Source organism: Candoia aspera, chromosome 1, assembly GCF_035149785.1.
Source record: "Candoia aspera isolate rCanAsp1 chromosome 1, rCanAsp1.hap2, whole genome shotgun sequence".
Classification (NCBI taxonomy): Eukaryota; Metazoa; Chordata; class Lepidosauria; order Squamata; family Boidae; genus Candoia; species Candoia aspera.
In genome coordinates this window covers 51,268,776-51,292,527 of record NC_086153.1, presented here as the reverse complement: position 1 = coordinate 51,292,527, position 23,752 = coordinate 51,268,776, and the positions used below count along the sequence as shown (strand labels likewise).

General features: G+C 41.0%; 1 protein-coding gene across 4 annotated transcripts in view; it reads right to left on the bottom strand.

The window, feature by feature from the left end:
* MARK1 (microtubule affinity regulating kinase 1) overlaps positions 1-5,197 on the bottom strand; it is an 81,226-nt gene extending 76,029 nt beyond the window's left edge. For 2 of the 4 annotated variants that reach the window (XM_063303821.1, XM_063303854.1), the window contains exon 1: positions 4,734-5,190. In XM_063303821.1, the coding sequence (XP_063159891.1) occupies positions 4,734-4,784 (51 nt within the window). In that variant the 5' untranslated portion in view covers positions 4,785-5,190. Of the gene's footprint in view, positions 1-4,733 lie in introns of all 4 variants that reach the window. The other 2 variants (XM_063303836.1, XM_063303827.1) reach the window with 2 other exon arrangements.
* Positions 5,198-23,752: the final 18,555 nt, after the last annotated feature.

The window sequence follows — 23,752 nt, the reverse complement described above, 5'->3', positions numbered from 1 at the left end:
CTTTTTTTAAAAAAATGACTGGGTAAATTTTATATATCCTTTATATCCCACATTTGGGGAAATTATTTTTTAAAAAACCACATCAAGCTTTATATAGAAACTTTCATCAAAAAGAAAATCAATTTCTCCTTAAAAATTTGTGTTTACATTTTAAAAAATAGTCCATCTTTGATACTGCATATTCTTCCTGATCACTAGAGCTACCTGGGAAGCAATGGATTCCTGCATACACTGCAAGACCATATATTGTTCAGGTGCAAATTACAATAATTTCATCATCATCATCATCATCTTCATTTCAGACTGTTCCAATGAATCCAGTAGTGTCAGACTTTGCAATATAGTATGGTCAGAACTGTGTAATTGCCTTTCCCAACTGGGTTTCTCAAGCAACCTTCTCATGCACACATTTTGTTTAATGTTCCATTTCCAATCAATCCTTTCCCTCAATGTACCTGTTGATGATTCAGAACATGAGACGATTATTTTGAGAGTAATTTAGTCTTTATATTATTCCTCTAGAAAGTCCGGGAAATAAACAGTATATTATCTGACAAAATGCATCATCAGTGAGACAAGCATTTATCATTTCTGGGTCCTATACCTTAGAATTTCTAACAAATTCTTACTTACTCAGCAGCTTCGTCTCTTGTGCCTTATCAGCAGATGGTACATTTGTTACTTCCAAACTATAATAGGGCAATTGTTATGCAAAATAGCAGAGTTACCTCAGTTTTCTTAAAGGAAAGTAATAGTCCTCAAATCAAGGCTACGGAATAACTGATGAAGAAGATATTCACTGTTTAGGACATCCTAAGAAGACAATGGCAAATGGCTTATGTACTATTTCCAAGCAAACTAAGCAGAAGCCAGGCGGTCACTAGGAGTTGAGTCTGACTTCAGGCAGTCTTCATTCTTTATCTGAAACAAACTTGGAAGTCAGCCTTTGACTTAACTTGCCTGTAATGGTGGGCTTGATCTCTGTAGCCTCCTGCAAATTTCTCTATTTCTTCCAAGTCCAGGAAAAAAAATCTATTTCCAGAAAAGTAGATTTATTGGGACTCATTTTTACATTATCAAAACAGTCTGAGACCTATCTACTTTCTCATCCATACACAGGAAGTGAGATGGACTACAAGCTGAGAAATCCTTATTACTCTAATCTTGGAGGAATGTAGTACTAGTGAAAAAAGAGCTACATCATCAGTAGCATCTGACTTCCTGTGGCAACTACACAAGTCTACTAATATAAAAGTGGGCCCAATCTATAGAAGCAAGCACACAAACAGTTGTGGAACTTTCAAAAGTAAAATTAACCAGTTCATTTAATATTAGTAAACATCAGATATTAGCATTATTATATCCCATGCCAAGCATATAAAAAGCACAGCCCATCAGTATCCTTTTTGCAGGCCCCAGATCCCAAGTGGGTGAGACCAAAAATCTGAGGCCTTTTTTATATTTCAGAGGGCATGATTCGGGTTTAAGGGGAAATTGTCTTAAACCTTGCAAATACTTAAGGCACCTCCTGTGGCCCTTAAAATCCCTTCAACTGTCTCCCAAAATGGATCCTAGCCCTATCCGGTTTGAGAATATGAAAGCAATAGTGCAGTGCTCTTTTATGTCTACACATTACTCTCCTATATCTTTTCCCAACCCCTATCTCTTTGTGACCCCATTCAATTGAACAAAACCTGCCATCTTTTTATTGTTTAAATCTTACACAGAAGACCTGGCTTTCCCCCCAGAGTTTGTGTGCACTACTATTCTGAAAATAAATGCTCAAATAAAACATTTTAAGTTGACTGTAGGATTCTAAAGAACATTCACATAAACATTAAACATTTCCCTGCTTGTTTTAGCTGTTATACCAGGAACAACCAAACAGTAAAGGATTGTCATCCATACATGGAATAAAAGAAACAAAACAATCAACTCAAACTTTAAAACCCAGGACACAAAATGTCAAATAAAGTTAATCACTGTAAAATATATTTCCTCCTCCACCTTTCAGATCACAAGTTGCCTGAAAATCTAGAATGTTGGCACTATCTGTAAATCACATTCCTTTTGAAGTTAAACAGATTTTTGCCTCTGGAAGAGTTTCTGATAGTCAAGAGCACTGTGTCTAGAGAAACCATTATCCTTCATTCTTCTTTGTAGAGGCTGCAGTGAGTGCAGACAAAGAGAAATCCATTCTATGAAATCCTATTTGGTTCATTCTTAAAAATATCAACACCTTTCTGGAAAATATCTAGTGTAATAATAATTTTTAAAAATTGAGTATAAGAATACTCAACTGGGGAAAAGACTAAAAATCAAAATCAAAATTACATTAGAAGCAACTGTTTGTCCTATTTCAATTATTTTATCAATTGCTGACTCACTCTAGGAAAATATACATGGTGGGGAAGAAGAGACAATAGCAATGATACTTACTTCAGATTGTATTTCCTTAGAACAACCTGATCACAAATCAGGAAATTACATAAACTGTAAAACTCTAATATACATGCAGACTTAAAGTGTACACAGTGTACTTCAAATGCTAGGGTTGCTAAAAACAGATACCCTTAGTTCAAACTTATAACAGAAATGAAATAATCTTTTTCAACGTTCAACATTCTACAGTTGCTAGTTCATGCCTGTTTCCCTAATAGATCTTATACTGAGAACCATATTCACGGTTTGCTTGTCCTGTACTTACTCAAATCCAATTACACACTAACTCTATTCAATCTGCAGTGAAGCAACTTCAGAGATTTTATTCATTTCTAAAGTCCATCACTGTCCGTCACCCGTTTCTGATTGCAACCAATGCCATCAAGTTTCAATGCAGAGAAGCATCCATTTTCAACTCACATTTTCAAAAGTAAGAAACTTGCCATTAATCAGAAAGACTCTTAATATTCTCAGCCAAGTTGGTAAGCAACAACAGTTCCTGCTCCATGTAAAAGGCCAATTTTTGCTATTTTATGGTACTTTTGGGGGGGAAATGCTATAAACAGACACAGCATTGATTCCTCTCACCAGTATTTTTTTTCCACTGTTAAGTGACAATAAATTTATGCTTCTACCTACAAAAAAAATGTACTATGCATCTTTCCTGTCATAACTTCTCTTCCTTATAATGGGAGTAGGACAGGGTCCTTACACTGCATTAAAAACTGCATTTTTTTTACTTTACATGTGAAAGTATTAGCTAAACCAAACTAAATCAGGATTACTAAATCTGCAATATGATATGGTGTATATCCATACAATTTCTTTAGCCAACATTCTGATTAAAACACTCAGGAACTCTTTAATTACACTGAGCCAGTGAAAGCAAAGCTATTTTTATAGTCAGCATTTCCTCTCTTTCCCACCATTGCTGCCACACTCTTTCACATTAAATGCAACTATTCAAATCAAAATTGATAAATGGTGCCTAGCACATCTACACAGTGATTCCAGGAAAGAGTGAACAGAGCTTATGTTTGCTTAGAAAAGTAAGCACCATCAACAACGATGGCACATTTCACATGAACACTGTAAAAGTATGGATCAATTCAATTTCTACATTACTGCATCTCTTTTCCCTCTCACTTCTAATAAATCCTGTCATGTTACCAGAAACAGTATGTGCAGATATGATGTTAGATTTTATACAACCTGGGTATTCAACTTCTCTTCCTTCATAAGTCAAGCACAGTGTGAAATGGGCATTCCAGTCATATTTCTGCTACCCCAAAGTCTAACGTCTTGCATCCTTGAGTGTGTCTGTATTTCCATAAAACCATTTAAAAATACTTGCATGTGTTAAGACTTTTTCATTCTTGTTTTCCCCTATTGTACCATTCCTATAACGGTGAAAACTAATCATTCCTTTTTATTTCTGTTGCTGTTAACTGAAGGCTGCTCATCCAATAGTAATTATTTAGATGGACCTATATTGGAATGCTGCACAAGACAAAAACAAAACTAAGGACCAGGGAAATTGTAAAAAATGATCTGATCCCTTGCCACGGATGATGGAGTGACAGAGCAGCCACTTTTGGAGGTCACAGCATAAGCATCCGTGTCTGGCCCAGAAGATCCCGGTTAGCACACACAGAATGACTTCTGGAGAGAAGAATCCCAGGAAAAAATGGATGCCAATTCCAATGGGCAATCAGCACCAGAGGCAGGGAGCGATCTGAGCAGAAAGTTTACCTGCAAGATTACCTTCTGCACAGATTACCCGCTCCTTCCCCCACTCCTGCGTGGCCATGGAGGACCGACTATCCCAACCATCTGGAAGGCTTCCACGTAAATCGAGACTGGCAGGCCAGCAGTAGAACTAGACACACCAGAAATATTTCCCAGCGGCTGCACTGCGGGGGGGAGGAGGGGGAGCCGGAGTCTCGCAGCACGAAGGAAGGACAGAAAGTCGCCCGGGAAAAAGAAGGCGGCCCCGGGTGTGGCGAGGGAGGGGATGGGAGGAAGCATCCCACCGAGGCGTGGCTGCAGAACGAGGACAGGGGCGGAAGGGGAGATCCGGCGAAGGCCTGCCCGACGGGGGGAGGGGAGAAAAGGGGGTGACCCTTCTCCAGAGACGAAAGAGGCGCCGGGCGCCACCCGGAGGCACCTCGGTCTTCCCTCAGACCCTCACGAAATCAAAGCCGCCCCTTCCCCCTCGAGCCCCCCCCGACCGGCCGCGCGAAGGAACCTCCGGCCGGCGACCGGCCAAAACTCAACCCGGCGGCACTCACGTTCTCCGTGTCCCGCTCGTTGACGGTGGGCAGCGGCGTGCGGGTGGACATCTTGCGCGTGCGATTGCGACGCCGCTGCAAAAGCCGGCCCGGGCCAAGACTGGGAAGGGCCGGCCCCGCGGCCGCCTGCTGGCCTGGGCACGCTCTCCGCCTGCCTTTCCCGCTCCGGATTCGCAGGCCTCTGCGGGGCGGCTTCTCCGCTGGAGCTCCTAGCGAGGCGGGGGCGGCCCCTCTTAGGCTCCCGGAGTCCCTGCCATGGCTTCTGGGTCGGCCGCCCTCGCCGCCGCCCCCTGGGCCGGGATCACGGCGGCGGCGGCGGCGGCGGCTCCTCCTCCCGCTGCCGCCACTGCGCGCTCAGGTGAGTAGCCGGCCGCGCTGCGCAGGGGAGCCGGAGCTTTTCCCTCCCTGCATCCGGCGGCGGCTGCTCCTCCCCGTTCTCCTCCTTCTCGAGCCGACACGAACGGGACCGCGGCTGGCGCTGATCTGCCCGCGAAGGACGCGGAATCGCCAGAGCAGCCGGTCACAGCCAGTGCGGAGAAAACGCTAGGGGCGCTTCAGCCGCGCGGCTCTGCGGAGAGGCTCGCGCCTTCATTCATTGCTGAGCCGCCCTCCCGCCTCCCGCCGCGCACGAACCCAAATCCACCCCTCCCGCCCTTTCGGGCTGCTGCTGCTGCTGCTGCTCCTCCCGCTGCCGAATTCCGACGGGGAAGATCTTCCGTGCGCAAACGACGCGAAACCCACGTGGAGTTTGATCTGTACAGTACCGTATATTTTCCAAGCCGACAGAAACGGGGGGATTCGTGTGACTTTCGTAGCAAGGATCCCTGCGTGAAATCACTCCACCCCCCGCCCCACTTTAGTTTGCCCGCCTTTGGCCGGCAGCCACCTCATTACATTGCAGGGGAAGATCTTTGGCTGCATTTTGCATTCATTGACTGTCAGACTGAGCCTGGTCTGCTTTGATTAAAACGTTTTTTAAAGCAGGGTTTTGGGAGGGCGGCCGGGAGCAGCTGCTAGTAGCCAAACGGCATACTTCAGTTCTGCCTTTTCAGAAGTTCAGACTGAATTTCCACTGTTAATTGTTGGAAGAGTTGAGATGAGCTGCACCTAAAGAATGTAGCGGAAACTGCTATAACAGTCTTTAAAAAGGAATCCCGAAAGCAAATGCTTGTTGGGACATTGTAGCCATTATATGAAGTACAGTATATAGAAGCAATGAATTCCTGTGTTAATTGTCAGGTAAGAGTATAATACATAGAAAAGGTTTTCAGCATACATTTATTGAATGTAAACCTGGCACCAAAGATGGTAGTGGTTACAGTTTGAATTAAGCCCAATTTATTTGTTGAAAGCAGACAAATCTACTTAAGGCAGGACATGACAATGAATGGGTTTCTCACTGGTTAGAGGTTTTATGAGGGCCACCACAGAGAAGTACTGGGGCTCTGGTAGAGCTAAGGTGCTCTAAATAATATACCCAACCACAGTCTTTTGTGCCCCAAATGCTTTTAATAAAAAAAAGAACGTACTGCTCTGTGCATCAAGATGTCAGTATTGATTCACAGCTTTTTCAAAGCCAAGCCAAGCCTTGACTCTGAAGCACCTGCAGAAGAGGCAAGAAAAGAGATGGATGCTTCTGGATTGGAGAGGACTGGAATGGAGCAGAAAAGTAACAGTGAGGTGTCAGTTGTGTGGAAACTTTGCTGAAGCTAAAAATAATAGTAGAAAAATAACAATTTGTATTAATGATAACAATGATTACAAAGGCGTTGTTCTCTTCATCTGGAAGCACCATATGGGGATCTCCTTCAGCTTCCATCTGCATTATGTATACAGTAATAACCAAGTTTAAAGCACTATTCTAAGAAATCATGTGAGCAGCTTTAAACAGTCTAGTGTATAAACAAGGACCATGTCAGGTTCAAATGGTTAAATCTTTATTCTCAGTCCAGTTCCATTAATATTCCCTGGAAAATCTTAATTAGAATCCTGAGAATACTAACATTTGATTTGTTAAAAAAATATGTTTGAGATCTTCCTGACTGCAGAGATAGACTTGCAAAATGATTAGTAAGAGCTGAAGGGTGTAAAGAAAGAACATTATGCTGCTTATGATTTATGAGTGGATGATTAAAGTTTTATACATTTGATGGTGGGGGTAGGGAAGAAATTGTTTTGTTGCTCTCATTTTTTCTATAAATCTTTAATAAAGAAGATAGAAAAAAATGATGAGCATTCTGCCCTGTCTGCATGGGAAGAAAGGTAAGTACAGAGAGAAGAGCATGTCTGAAACAGACAGATGACAAGAAAAATGTCAGCAAGAGAAAAAATGGCCCAATCCTCTTTTAACTGTGCCCCAAATCACAACTGACATTTGACCCCTATAGGTTACTCCCAGAAGAATGTGGCCTCAACGGAAAAAGTTTGCCCATCCCAGACTGAACAGTTCATGAGGGAGAAAATGAAATTGTCATATTCACCCATCCATATTTGATGGAAGGAATTTCCAGAGTGGGCTGTTACAAAATCATTGTGTCCATCAACTGTAAGTTGGCTCCAGTCAAGTTAATTACAAAAACATAATTTCATTCCTAGAGAATCACATTAAAAAGTGAAAATGATTCCAGACTTCTCATTTTGTAAATGATGAGCACTCTGAAGTAAGGTTGGAGTATGTCACTACAGTTTTGATGTAGATGTTTTGCAACATGTAAGTGGAAAGTAAGTGGCATTAAAATTTTTGCCTGCCTGCCTCCCTCCCTTCCTAATGGGGGCTTGATTCAAATTTGACCAAAGGAAAGGGGCAGAAGGTATATTTCTGTGTCAGAAGAATTTCAAAATTAGCCTGTAATAGAATGCAGTAGTGTCAGCCTCTTTGACAGAGGGTGGTGGTGTCCCCAGCCTTGAAAGAGGTAGTGGTGCACCTCCTCAAACGGTCTTCAATAACTATTGACCAGCCTCCCACCTTCCCTTTGAGGGGAAGGTTGTTGAGAAGGTGGTCAGTCTGCAGCTGAGGAGAACCCTGGAGGAAATGGATTATCTAGAGTCATTGCGGTCAGGTTTCAGGCCAGGATTTAGTACAGAGACAGCTTTGGTCATGCTTGTTGATGACCTGTGGCAGAGCCAGGATAGTGGTGGTACATCCATCCTTGTGCTCCTTGATCTCTTGGTGGCTTTTGATAAGGTCAGCCGCAGTATCCTTCTGAGCCAGCTCGGTGGGTTGGGGATTGGGGACACCTTTTTTACAGTGGTTCTCTTCCTTTCTCTGGGGCCAGTTCCAGTCAGTGTTGGTTGGTGGAGAGAGATTGTCTCCTAGGCCCCTCACTTGTGGGGTGCCGCAGAATTCTATTCTCTTTCTCACCTTTTCAACATTTACATGAAGCCGCTGGGTGAGGTCATCCACTGGTTTGGGGTTTGGTATCATCAGTATGCTGATGATACCCAATTACATCTTTTGACTCCAGAGTGGCCAAGTAAGGCTGTCAAGGCTCTGTCCCAGTGCCTGGAGGCTGTGTGGGTTTGGATGGGGAGGAACCATCTCCAACTCAATCCTACCAAGACTGAGTGGCCGTGGGTGTTTGGACTGCCCAGATCTGGGGATATTCCAAGTTTGACCTTGAATGGGGGTTGCACTTCCCTATTCAAGGATAGTGCACAATTTGGGGGTCTTCCTGCAGTCATAGCTCCTGCTCAGTGAGCAGGTGGCAACTATGGCCAGGAAGGCTTTTGTTCAGTTTGTCTGGTGTGCCAGTTGCACCCTTTCCTAGATTGGTGAGGGCCCTTCAGACAGTCATTCATGCCCTGGTCACCTCATGGCCTGACTAATGCAATGCGTGCTACATGGGGCTGCCCTTGAAGACCACCTGGAAGCTTCAGCTGGTCCAGAATGCAGCAGCACAGGCAGTGATTGACATGTCTTGATATGCCCATGTAACACCTCTGCTTTGCAAGCTGCACTGATTGCCAGGTTGCTTCTGGGTGCGATTCAAGGTGCTGGTTGCTACCTATAAAGCCCTACACGTATTAGGGCCTGGTTACTTGAGGGACCACCTGTCTAATAGTATTTGCCTGACTGGTTCAATCTGGCAGGGTTGGTGCGCTCCAGGTTCCATCAATTAAAAAATGCCACCTATCAGGACCCTGGAAGCATGCCTTCTCGTTAGTAACAGCTGTCCTCTGGAATGAGGTTCCCCCAGAAATTCAAACAGCTCCCATCCTACTGGGATTTTGAAGGGCCTTAAAGACCTGGCTCTTCACCCAGGCCTTTGGAGAGGACAGTTGATGTCCCTTTCTTCCTTTCTGTTCCTCTCTGGGTTTATTTTCTTTGCCATCATTGTTCCTTTGTCTTGTGCTATTTTTGTGTTTTTTGTATTGTTTTCTGTTTTTTAAATGTTTTAACAATTGTAAACCTCCCAGAGTCACTGGGAGTGAGGCAGCATATTATTATTATTATTATTATTATTATTATTATTATTATTATTATTATTATTATTATTTGAAAAGACCCTCTCTCACATACCAGTTAGTTCAGATTCTGGCATCTTGAAAGTAGGGCATCTTGAAAATAATTTCTCCTGCTGGTCAAAGTAAGAGTGGGTATAAGGGCTGAACGTGGTGAGTTTGTTGTTTGTTGAGTCATAGCCTACTCCTGGTAACTCTGGAAAAAAGGTCTGCAAGCTGTCCTGTCTCTCACTGCATCACACAGTTCTTGCAGGTATATGTCTATGGCTTCTGTTATTCTGTGTATACACCTCTTGCACTGTTGGCTGCTTCTTCCATCCACCTTTCCCAGCTTTTCCACATCTTTGCTTTAGCCCTCATGATGTGTCCAAAGAACGGTGATTTTTGTTTCATGATGCTTGGTTAGAGTGTGCATTGTAGCTTGATTTCCTCTAATATTGAACAGTTGATTTCTCTTGGTGGTCCAAGGAATGTGAAGCAGCCTTCTTCAGCACCTGTTCTTAGCAGACAGAATCAGTAAATAAGCATGGAACAGATGTACCAAACAATTGAATTGGGGGGGGGGAACAGCCAAAACCCATTAACTCAAAATGATGGGAAGAAAAACCCTAGGATTTAAACCCTGAGGTTGATGTAGTGTTTGATTCCCATTTTCTGCAGCACACAGGACTGCATAAATTTGTCTACTTTCTTGTCTGCAATGTTGCAACTTTTCTAATAGTATTGTGATTATGATGCTAGCTTGTTATTGAGTGCAGGGTCAGATTTCCAGAGTGCAAGAGATTTATTGCAATGCCTATGTGAAATTGGATACCAGGCAGACTCATAGCAGGAGACATGTTCCCTTTGTCTTACAGCAAAGTTCAGTTCTTGAAGTTTTCATCCCTTCTATTGGCTTTCATCTCTTTTCCTAGCAGGCAAAGAACCCATTTTGCACAAACCTTCCAGTATTGAAGAATTTCAATAAAATGACTCACACATTCCTGTGAAATGTCAAACTTGACAGCAATTTCTCTTTGAGTGATCTGTCAATTGTCCTTAATCACTTCATCAACATCTGTCATGTGAAACTCATTGGCTGCTGTCACAGGATATCCATTTTTTTCTTCATCTCACAAATCGGCTGTTCCCAGTGTACCATATTTATGTTTTTTGGCCCAGTGATGCACAGTACTCATGTCAACAGAGTCATTATCATAAACAATCTGCATCTGGTAGTGAATTTCAGTTCATGGGATTTCTTCAGCAGTCTAAAACTCAATCCAACATGTTGCTTAAAGTACAGTGACTTCAGCTTCCATTTCATGAACAATACAACCTTTTCTCAGAGCATCTTCTTGCTAACTAAAGTGATAGAATAGATGCTAAAGAACCCATCAGGGCTTCTAATGCACCAGTACTGCCATGTGTTGGTGACCTGTAGTATTGGAGGCATTACTTTTCATTCAACTCTTGTAGGCTGTAACAAAGGTATGGGTAATTTGTCAAGTTTGACTGCTCAAGTAATGCAAACCCACCTTGCCATAGCTATCACCTGTAATGAGTGGGTGTTAAGGAACACTCCCAAACTGTAAACTGCTCTTTCTGTGGGAGTGCAACCCCATCCAAAAAAGGCTTCACCTGAATGCCTGATTTTTTTCCTGACCAATAGCATCTTCATCTTGTCTGATTTATTACAGATTGTTCTTTCTTATTTGATCTATTATTGAGATCTAGTAATGTTGAAAGCTACTGATTGCTTTCTTGGAATTAGATGATAGGAAGCAGCTGAATGATGGTCAGGTTTCTCACCATGCATGGTAATAAATCCCTACTGTTTAGAAACAAGTCCAAGTAGCTACAGTTAGTTAACAACAGTGGAATTAGTTACAAATTCCACACACCTTAGAACATTTCCTTATCTGCAAGAAAAAAGTCGCATCTGTACAAAACACAAAAACCAAGTCATTTATATATATCAGCTCCAGGGTTTATATCCTAAGCCTTTTCTTTTTACCTTTCAGAGTCAATAGACCCTTGACCATTGTTTTCCCAGATTTGAGATTGGGAGGTACTTGCTCAGTGTTTGCAACATTCTGTCTGGCCAAAGCACTGCTGGTTCCCATCTGCCAGTTTTAGCCATTACAATGTCATCAGTATGCTAATAGAATTCCACTCCAAAGCTCTGAATGACCACCTCTAGTGATTTCAAGTAGATGTTAAACAGCATGGAGGACAAAGATAGGAGCTTGTGTGACACAACAGGATAGAGACCTAGGTGCTGAAGAATAGTCCCCTAATACCATCTTCTGGACACATCCTGACAGGAAGGACCAGTACCACTGCAAAATAATGCTCCTAGATGGTTCACAAGGATACCATGGCCAATAGTACTGAAAGTTGCTGAGAGGTCCAGGAAATCTAGTGGTGCTTCTCATCTAGTTTGCAGTGTAGGTCATCCCCCAAGATAACCAAATTAGTATCAGTTTCCTATCACAGATAAAATCTTGATTCAAATCCAGGTAATTAATTTTATCCAAGTGAAATGGCACTATGAGACTACCTCTTTCATGATCACCTTACTCAATAATGGAGAATTTGAGACTGGCTTAATAATACCAAGATCTTCCAAGTCAACATGATTTTTTCAGTAAAGATCTTATAATTTCCTCCTTTAGGTAGGGAGGAATACATCCCACATTCAATGAGGCATTTATACAGTAGTCTCTCTTAAGTAGAAGCAGTTTCAACCCGGCTAATTAAATCAGCCAGGAGGGATAAGAGTCAAGCAAGGAGGTGGTGAGGACTCCCACTCCCCACATGCCTTGTCCTCACTACAATCTGAAAATTATTTATTGTATTTATTTATTAATTACATTTATATCCCACCACAATCATGAATAGCCTCTCAGCAGCTCATAACACATAACTATTTGTATGAACAAGCTAATAACTTTCTAAGGTTATCTCCTTTAGCCTGTCCCAACATTGGAATTCAAATTGAGATAACTCTATCAATCTTGCCTACAGAGAATGATGAAAATTGCTCATACAGAGCCTCTGACTATTCTGGCTCCCGTTCGCCACCATCTTCATGAAGGAGATGCCACACAATATAGAAATGCATCGCTAGCCATTGCCATGTGGCTGTGATGGAGGAAAAAACATTTGTCCTCTTTTCTGCATCCACTGCCATGGCACTGAATGTCAGGTCTTTAAAAGGACCATACTCTGTGTTCCATCCAATCAATCTCAAGAGTTCCTTTATTTGATAGGATTCATAACATGATACAATAAATCTCTGCTCTCCTAGCCCCTTATTGGGCAAAGGGTAAATTATCTAGATAAATTTAACCTAAGCCACCAAAATCCTTAGATGAGGCATCATATAAATGCATCTCATAAATAAATAAATGGCCTAAGTTGGCAGAAGATCCTCAGATATAGTTTGAATAGATTAAAAACCTTATTGCAGACAGGAATGAAGACTCATTCAGAGAGATATTTAGCCCTCTGCAATGCAAAGCCTTTATACAGATCCATGCTTCAGAATGTAAATCATTTTTCTGAATTATCTGATACATTGCTATTTTCTTGATGGTCTTCAGAGGCACCTGAACTATATTTACACAATGGTTCTCTCTGCCTGAGAACCACCTCAACAGATTCAGCCCTTATGCCACTTGTACTCCAGTCCTCCAGCTATCTGCTTCATTGCTCTTAGCTCCCCGGTAAAGCAGGATGCTGCTTTAGCTCTGCTAGATGTAGGAAGGTATTTCATGATGAAGATGAAGATGAAACTTTCACCTTATTGGGGCAATTTACTGCTTGATGCCCTGCACCAGCACAGTATAAACACAAGCCATCTCTTCTACGGCGATCCTTCTCCCCTTGCGTAAGTTGAGGTCAAACACCTCCCAGCTGCATGGGCTCTCCCATGGTGTAGTTCTGCCCTGTGGATTGGTGTGGGATGAAGGATGAGAGCATAGAGATGCAACGCCTGGCCCTATGCTGCTGAAGACGCTCGTTGATGCATAAGCTTAACTGCATTCGTTCTTCTAACGTTGGGCATTCAGTGCGGGCCAATTCGTTGAGGATCTCTGGGACAACCTGTCCTGAATTTGGTCCAGGAGGGCTGCTTCATTCCATGGAAGGTCCTGAGGAAGCAACTGGAGATCGTTGATATACTCGGTCACTGGTCGTCGGCCTTGTCTAAGCTCCTTGATGCCCTGCACCAGCACGGTATAAACACAAGCCATCTCTTCTACGGCGATCCTTCTCCCCTTGCGTAAGTTGAGGTCAAACACCTCCAAGCTGCATGGGCTCTCCCATGGTGTAGTTCTGCCCTGTGGATTGGTGTGGGATGAAGGATGAGGGCATAGAGATGCAACGCCTGGCCCTATGCTGCTGAAGACGCTTGTTGATTCATAAGCTTAACTGCATTCGTTCTTCTAACGTTGGGCATTCAGTGCGGGCCAAGTTGTTGAGGATCTCTGGGACAGCCTGTCCTGAATTTGGTCCAGGAGGGCTGCTTCATTCCATGGAAGGTCCTGAGGAAGCAACTGGAGATCGTTGATATACTCGGTCACTGGTCGTCGGCCTTGTCTAAGCTCCTTGATGTGCCTGCACGCCGCTTGAGCCTTGACTGGGTTCTCATACATGGTTCTCAACTGCCTGCAAAACCCCTTGTAGCCGTCCAGCAAGGGACTCTGCTGGAGGATCAATAGCAATGCCTAGCGCGCTGCACTTCCTGTCAATAGTCCAATCAGGAACCCCACTCGATGATGCTGTGTTAAGAATTCCTCTGGACAGAGACTTCTCCAGAAATGCTGGAAATTGCTGGAGCATTCTGTCGAATTTCTCTGGTGTTACGGCAGAGCCCTTGTGATGCAGTTGAATAGCTGGGGGAGGTGCCGGTGGTTGTGCTTGCTGTTGCTGTGCTTGCATCTGCTCCATCTGTGCTGTTAACATAGTCATCTGCTGAGAGAGCTCCACAATCAATTGTCCCACCATGTTACTGGATTCACCTTCCTTTTACCCCAATGGGTTGGGGTGTTGTGGTCAGAGATAATCTGTCCTGTTTGGGTCGAGGCTTGACACAGGAAGGTGTAATTTTATTGTTTATTTACCACAATGGGCAACTTGTCTTCTGTTTTGATTTTCGCCCCCTGATTTCCCCCTGCTCTTTCCAGCAACGGCTCTTCTTCCTCCTCCCCCTCTGAAGCAACTTCAATCCTCACACATTTAGAGTATATAAGAAATGATGAATTTTGGTCTTTGCTGTATATTGTTGTTTTAATCAAACTAAATAATTTTACTTTATATAATTAGCCAATTTAGCTGTTTCACTCCTTAGCTGGTCCCACAAATCCTTAAAACAAGCCATGATATATGTCCCAATTGCACCATCTGGTTCTTTTAAAATTTCTGTTTTCTTTTTTTCAATCAGTTACTCATAAGAGATAATAATAGTCTATCTAAAAATTCACCTTCGTTCCGATTCTTACATGTACAGAGATTCATATAGAATCAATGTAGTAAGTGTTTTTTAGAAATCCATATAGGTTTCTCCATGGATTTGTGATCATAGGAGCAAGCAGCTTAAACTAAAAGCCATACTAATGTTGTCAATGTCACCAGTGAGCTAGGAAAAACTTACCGATGTTTTATAACTGCATCTGATCTTGAGGTGACCGTATGGTGTCTCGGATTATCATTGTATATAATGCTAGATTATGCTTCTAGTAATCCAGGCAGTTCTTTTCCTAATAGCCCATTTTTATGTCAGTACTAATTACATCTTCAGATATATTGGTCTTAAGAAGGGCAACAGGGAGGGCTGTAAATGATAGCAAAAAGATTTAATTGGAATGCAACAGTCCATAAGAAATGATAAATGCAACAGTTTGCCATTTGCTGGACTCCTCCTTTCTCTCCCTACCTAACTAAATAAGTTTAGCTAATAGGTCTTGTGATTACATGATAGGTTCACAAGCTGTGGTCTCTTTTAGCCAATTTTCAATTTTCTGAAGTTAGTACAAACCCAATCTAACAAAATCTTCTTTGCATGGATTTGAAATATGTGAGGCAGGTAACATCTGGGATTTCAAGACTGAGTTCACAGATCACTAAACTAACCATATTATTGGTTTATTTACATCCTGCCTTTTGTTCAAGAGCTCAAGGTGGCATACACAGCACCTCCTCCTACTTCTCCTCCACAAATGAAAGCCCTGCAAGAAAAGTTGGGCTGAGAGAAAATGACTGGCCCAAAGTCACCTAGTGAGCTTCTTTAGCTGAAAGTAGATGGGAAGCTGGATCTCCCCATTCCTAGATGAACACCTTAACTCTTATACCAGACTGGCTCTCTGTTATGGTTTAGCATGTTGTGTAAACCAGACCAAACTCTGGAATTGATAATCACGGTAGGCATATAGACCGGATTTATTCTTTATGCAATTAGAATCAACTGCTATTATTTCAATATTCTATAACCTTCCTTGCCTTTAGGGCAGGAATATTTTGAGATCTCAAGCAGTACAGAAGAGATACTAATAGGCAATGATTCTTTCCTGGGCACTCAAATGCTCTGGTTTATGTAACTCCAGGTAGAAACTCATCCTAGATGTACTGAGCTATACGAAAATACAATATCAATGAGAAGCAGCTAATATTGGCTGGATCACACATTGTGCTAAGCCATGAATTGTTTTAGTCATGGTTTCTTGAATAATACATAATATCTGAATTCGTAAACCCTAAGGCATAAATCTTGGTTTACTACCAATAGTGTATGGTTTCATACAATACACTAAGTCAAAACTAAACAAACCTCATGATGCCTTAACATAAGAACACTCTTTCTGGGCAGAACAACTGCAATGTCTAATTAGTCCAGCAAAATGTTGCTGTTTTGCTTTTGGTAAGTCCTATATCCTATACTTCCACAGTCCAGAAAGAAAGAAAAAAACCTAAACCACTTTGAAAATCCCATAATGACAGGAAAAGGGCAAGTATGCAGCATCCTGAAATGCTGCTTTATATAATTCACACAGAAGGAGAACCATCTATACTAATATATCATAAACATGATGGCCTAGTTCACAAATCTTCCTCAGCCATAATATGATATGTTTGGTTGCAGCATAGCCTGTTCTGTGAATCTAGCTATTGTAATTTTTAACCCATAGTGTGAAACCTTAGTCTGTTGCATGTGAACTCTCCAAAAATGTCTTATACAAGAATAGACCAAGGTTAAAATGATGTTTGAACTAAAACAGTATGGTGATAGTTTCTGTATGACAAACAAGACTCAAAACTGTACATGCTCCAGAATTCCTCATGATACTTGCAAGTCCAATATTAAATCTCTAAGCATAGACATTTTTGGAGGGAGGCTATTAGCCAGTCTGCTGAACCTATTTTATATATTTCACAAGGATAAAATGAGAAGCAAGAACCATGTGCCCCATCCTGAATTAATTGTATAATTAACCTTTTAAATATTATTTAAACCAGCCTTTCTCAGCCTTTTGACCCTGGAGGACCCTTGAAATATTTTTCAGGCCTCGGGGAGCCCCTGCACAATTGGGATCAAATAGAGGCCAGAAGTTACAAAATTATTATATTCGTTTCATGTGTAGGCCTGTATGTATGCATTGACAGTGTTCTTAAACTAAAAATAAAGAATGAAACTTACCTCTTTAATATGAAGTTGACTTAATTTGAAATCATTTTTTAATTAAATTGTGATCTCCCAGGGAACCCCTAGTGACCTCTCATGGAACCCTAGGGTTTCATGGAATCCTGGCTGAGAAACCCTGATTTAAACAGTTAAACTATTTGGCTGTAAGCTTAATTTCCTCCCATGTTTTTACAAAAGAAAATGTTACATATTTGATAAATGTCAGAATAGTTGAAGAAATTATCAAGTTTACTATATTTACATGCCAAATTAAAATGTGCATTTTGAATGATACAGTGCTTATAAGCAAAGTTGCATATATAAAGATAGGAGTGTGCATAATTCATTAACATTCCATTCATAGGGTGATGACACCATGCATATATAGTACAGTAATGCATTGGCAATGAACAAAACTGATTTCAGGATCTATTCTTCTTCCCCTTTACCTCTTAGTGAAAAGAGTCAGGATTCGTGATCATAGTACAGCAGTTTATTCCTGCACGTCATTTTGCTATTGGAAAAACCTAAGGTGCATCTCACTTGCCATGAAATAATCCTTCTTGACAAACCAAGTCCACTGTTTCCTAAGCTGCAAGGAACATGTCCTGTAACCATATTGCTTTGTAGAATGATAGTATTATTTGATCAGGTAGAAGAGAATGATTCAATTGGGATACATCTGTACTGCCAAGCAGTCCCACAATAATTTAGAAGATGGAAGTCAGTTAGACATCCTTCCTTCTATAGTGAACCCAGATGATCAATAAGATTGAACCAAAACCAAGAAACCTGAGAAACAGAAAAGAAGAATTATATCTGCTTGCTTGAGGGACTTTTGAAGCTTACTAAAGAACAAAAATTAAACTAAAAGCTCCCTTCCTAAACAATGCAGGGAGGATGAAGCATGCTCAATAACCACAATATCTTGAGTGCTTTTAGGAAAAGGAAATCAGAAAACGGGGGAGCAGATGTCTCATTTTATCATGCCTCATATTAAGGCTCTCCATTTTCAAATCTATTTTTAAACCAGATTGTTTGGCTTCAGAAGCACTCTCTGTAGTCTTTGCATGATGATGAAGACGAATGATACCAGAATTATTGTTATACATATAACATTAACTGGCCATTTCTAAGCAATGTACAGTTTATTATTTTATTTTATTATTTATTTTATTCATTTATACCACAACATTTAAATACACTACCCCGATCCAGAGATTTTTGGTGGTATACAAAATCATAATAATCCCAACTGATACCCTTTCTAGCCCATTAAAAACACATTATGAAATGTAAATCTAAATGGTTGCCCACATTTCCTCATTATGGGCCAGTCAGGCTTTACTCAACAGGCAGGACTGAGACCGATTAGGTAAGATCAGAAGAATCCAAGAACTTTTACTGACTAGAAAATTAGAAAACCACAATAAAAGAATTCCAGCAACTATTGTTTTACAAGATCAAATTCTATTCATAGATTAAAGGTTCAAACACATTTGTGCTTCTTTCTTTAGCCCACCCTGAACAATGGGTTACCTAATCCCATTTTTTTTTACAACTGTCTGATCTGTAATGAAGCTGTTTCTCTCTGTGTGAAAACAAATTCTATCAGGGCTGAAGACCCACTGAAACAAAACTATTTTAACTGCTATCCAAAATATCAAAAGAGAAGCCCTGGGCATGGGTTAGAGCCTGTCTCCTGGTTCTGTGGATGCTACGTTAGATTAGCTGCTATGTGTTTCTATTTTTATTTGTTGTTATATTGTGTATTTTGTTTTTTTATTTGTTTTATTTTAAGCCACCTAGAGTCACGTAAAAGTGAGATGGGTGGCTATATAAATCGAATGAATGAATAAATAAATGAATCAGCATGAACCAGGATTGCTATCTCAAAAATGTTATTTATACATTACTGTAAAATCACACTGTTATTTCTCTTCAGATCGTATAAATAACATTGTTATTGGGTAATATAAAAGCATCATATATTGATATAACCATAACATATCACACTCTTCACACATACTCCCTGCAAGAGTATGATGGACCCATGGTTAAATATATAACATCTCTGTGAAGTAGTTTGAATTAAGAGACCATGACTGCCCTAGACAGTTAGCTTCATTATAGGTCTGTGGTCATTCTTAGTCATAAGAAAATACATTTGGTCCCTACTGTACCAAACCTGTGGGTAAACCAGCAGAGAACATCTCCCAACTAAGCAGTCAGAACAGATAACAAAATTCACGGCTCCCAACCAGGTAAAGGAATTAAAAAAAACAAAACATAAGCACTAAACACAAACTTTTTGGGGTGTGCCTTTGAGTCACTATTGACCACTGGCAATTATCTGGACTAGTCCCTGAAGTTTTATTGGGAAGATTTTTGGAAGTGGTTTGCCAATTGCCTTCTTCCTAGGGCTGAGAGACTGGCCCAAAGTCACCCAGTTGCCTTCATGCTTAAGGTAGAATTCAGTTTCTAGCCTAGTGCCTTAACCACTATGCCCAAACATGTTCTCAAACACAAACTATGTTCACATAAATTATTGAAGTTGATGTTTTATCTAGCGATTTTCACTTTTTGCCAATAGACAAAGAGCAGTAGATACATCCAACTTTCAGCCGTCATTCTCCAAGCACATTTCAGCAGCTCATCTGAGGCATAGCTTGGCAGCCAATACATCATCTCCTACACCATACTGCTCATATGGATAAGTCCAATCTATTTCATAAACTGTGTGTAATTTGAGTGGTGTCACATGTTCTGCCAGGCCACTTTGCTCTGCTCTTTTACCTCTGTCAGTCAATGGCCATGTGTATGACAAGAAACATGCCACTCTTAAACAAACTCAGTTGTCACAGTTGCCCAAGGATTATTCAAACATTCTGAGGGTTGTAAGTACAGTTAACTGGAATGTGAGAGCTTTGCGTATTCATGGTCATTAAGTTGACTGAAGAATGGTTGACAGGCCCCTCAACAATGTTTGACAGCTCCTTCCTATATACATATTACATATTGTGTGTGCGTATATATATAGAGAGAAAGAAACAGACATCTTCTGGAACATAAATAATGTTGGTAGGCAAAATACTAGGAAGTTTTTAATTCTATTCAAGTCTCTCCTGAGAAAACCTCAACACCTATTTACAAATAATTGGCATATGGATCTAGAAAATGCATTTCCACACCAAGGAGTCTTATGATAGAGAAGCAGAGCAAACTAAGGGATAAAAGTAGTTGCTGAAAATCCTCTCCCATTACTGCAATCAAGCTTGGTTTGATTGACTGGCACTATATTCGACATTCAAAGCTTGCCATACCAAGTCATCCCTCAGAGTTCAGAGAAGTGTTGGTTTCCTTGCAGTTGCCAGCAATTATAAATAATAGCTGGCTTTTAAAATGAAGTCTAGCTACCAATGGCTAGCAATGGACAGTACTCCTTTCAAAAATACTTCTAGTGTTTAACATATGAAATTATCTAAAAATACTCTGACTCAAACCAATGTGGTGTTGTGTTCATCTGTGTTTAGATCTGCACAACATGCTAGGTCATAATGTGTTCTGTTGGGCTATTATGGTTTCTAAACCTTGATCTATGCCTAAGGATGTTATGAGAACCTAGCCAATTGTAGCCTATCTAACTATGGTTCAGCAAACTATGGCTAAGCACACGTGAATCCTACCTCTGTGTGTATGTGTGTGTGTGTGTGTAAATATACAGTATGACAAGAAATAAATGTTCTAAATAAATAAACGGTCTAATGGGATATGCAAACATACATACATATGTATATAAACGTGCTTGTTCACTCTCACAGTTTGTGCCACAAGTTGTGTGTATATGCATATTTTGGCCTTCCCAATGTTGTATCCCCCAGATGTATGGACGACAACTCCCAGAATGTCTACCTAAATTCCATGCTAATTGGGAACTTTGGGAGTTGTAGTCTCAACCTAAGTGGAGGCTCCATACATAGCTGCTAACTGGTCTAGTTTGGGTGGGACAATCATAGCTGAAGGTGAGTCCTTGTATCTGATAAATGTGCCCCTGTAAAATCCCTGATGCATAGAATAAGGTGACTAGCTGTTCTTTTGGATTCTGTGGGCTGACCGTAGTGGCAGACAGAATAGCAGCCCTGGATTAACCATTAAGTAAAATAAGCACATGCTTAGAGCACCAAGGGAAGGGGGGCACCACAGAGTTATTTCCCCTAGCTATCATGCCCACAACTCTTTCACTGCCACACTTGACTTTAGTCAATTTTTTTGTAATTCTCCTTGTCTCCTGTGTTTGACATTAATCTGCTGTAAGGAATGCCTATTCTACAACACTCTCAGACTCATGAGCAGGAATTCAAAGATATCTGATTTATTAAAGAATAGTACGCAGGATCACAAAGAAAGCTGAGAATGATAAAAGCGCGCCAAATTCAAACTGAAAAACCCTTGGTGCAAATGAAACCCCTCCCCCCATAGAATCTTCCCAAGTTCACAATCCCAGATGCTCCTAACGGCTTCTGATGGTCTGCGGGAAAAGGCCTTGAGCAGAGCACATAACCCAAACACATTCCATTGTAATGAACATAGATACAGAGCTTGGTACAAGGTTTCACAGCAGCTCCCTCCCAAACAGAAACGCGCGTCAGCACCATGGCATGTGAAACGTTACGATGTACAGTGCACATTGAAACAGTGAACATGACATCTGCATTGTTTAAAAAATGGTTTCTTTGGCATGGTGAGTAACTAAAGTTTACAAGTTTAGTTTGAAGATGTCATCAGGTATCACATTTGTTTCCATCTCATAGCATAAGAGTTTCACTTTCATCGAGGGGCACTTAATCTGACCCTGCAGAATAGGCATGGTCATCCAATAGAAGTCATGACGGTATCGTGTGTAACATCATGCAAATAATGTGAATTACATAATTTGTGTCAGCTGTATCACAATGCAAATAACATACAGAAGGTCATTCAAGTAATTTGCATGATGACATCATGAGGTTCAAGGCATCACATCCCCTCAGAGACCCATGAGAACAGGGACATACTTCCCATCATAATATCTGGCAAAGATTGCTGTGACTTTTCAATATCCAGTTGTAAAATTTTCATAGGATAAATGTGAAAGGTATTTGGAAATTTTCCTGAGTACTGATTATCTTTCGGTCTGATCCATAACCTGCAATGACAGACAAAGCAGTGAATCCAGAACAATTTTCCAGCATTTTTTGTTTAATTAAAATATAATTTGTGAAATGGATGGATGGATGGATAGAATGGGGCTTAGAAGAAGATTGAAAACCCTCCTTCAGCCTCGGTGGTTACCAATGCCTTACTCTGTTGGAATAAGATACTAGAATATCTTTAAAGTGGGGAATAAATAAATAAACATGTATATGTATGTGTGTACACACACACACACACACACACACACACAGAGTATATATATTGTGTCAAATGCTAAGCATGCCACAATGGCTAATGTGACCCTGTTTTTGATCCTGATATGGTAGGTATGCAGCAAAGCTTTTCTATGAAACCCAGATTTCAAAGACTTGAACTTGATAAAATAGTAGTTGCCATTACAATAAAAGTGGGGAAATGGGAATGGGAAGTAAAGTAAAAGCTGCAAAAGTACAAATGTTCTCTTTAGAGAAAGTAGCCAGACCAGGAAATATCAATAACCACTGTGCTGTCATACGCTATCATATAGGATTCTTCCCAGTGCTATGTTCTATAGAAAAAAGAACTGTATTGCATTCAGCCTGAAAAGGCTGTGTGATCAATTTTGAAGAAAGCAGAGAGAGAGAAGAAGAAAACAGCAAATTACTTGCGGAAAGTTTTATTGAATTCAATGGAATTTAGGTCCAAGTTATACATGACAATGGCACACCTCGATCTTCAGACACAGAGCAGCCTTATTTCCTATAACAGAAAGGGAGGAGTTGAGATTTCTCTCCCTTCTTTTTCTTTCAGCTGGACTCCAGTCTGGGAAGAAATTATCACAGAAAGAAGAATGTGATTTATGCCATCATCTGTCAGCAGCACCCCTCTGGACAGGCCAAATTTTGTGTAAAAGAATTAACGGACACGAGCTTGACATCAGGAATTAGAACAAGGACAAAATAAAATCACAGTATTTCAGCTTCCCAGGACACTGCTCCATTACAGATGTCAAAGTAGCTGGTTTGGAAACAGGGAACTTGAACAGCACGATCAAATGAGAGAGTGTTGAACTCAGATCGAAAATTTGCAGGCTATCTTGAAAGGCCTCAATAAACACGATGGGTTTTTAACCCATTACAATTGTTAATTGATGAAGCATTTATAATTGGTCTCACCTGTGACCTGCATCTGTATAACCATTCTGTCTTCCCCCTTCCCCTTCCCTTCCCTTCCCTCCCCGATCCCAGTTTAAATCCTACACAAGTCTAGTCATTCTACTGCATCTGGTGAAGAGAGCTGTAGCTTACAAAGCTTACGCCTTTCAATAAAATGTGCTCCCAGACTCCTGATCTTCCACAAGGAGAGAGGGGATTCAGTACCTTCCAGTCCACCTATTCTGTGTGCTTTAGATCCTCTTTCAACTTCTACTGAACCTAGCCTTTATTTATTTAGCCTAAAGATTTTTAAAGTACCAAGTAGGAACTGTTCTAAATGGGAATAAGAAGTATGCAGTATTGTATTGGCAATGTCTTCAGTCACAACTCAGAACCAGAACACCACAATTCAAGGATGACACACTGAAAGAATAGAGTACTGACTTCTTCATAGTGGCAAGAGATGCTGATGTAACTTCTGGGCTTTCCTTTGGAAGTTCTCATCCTTAGGTGACCTAATGCATTGATGTGGCAGAAATCCACCAGCTTCAGTAATAGAGTGTGTCTGG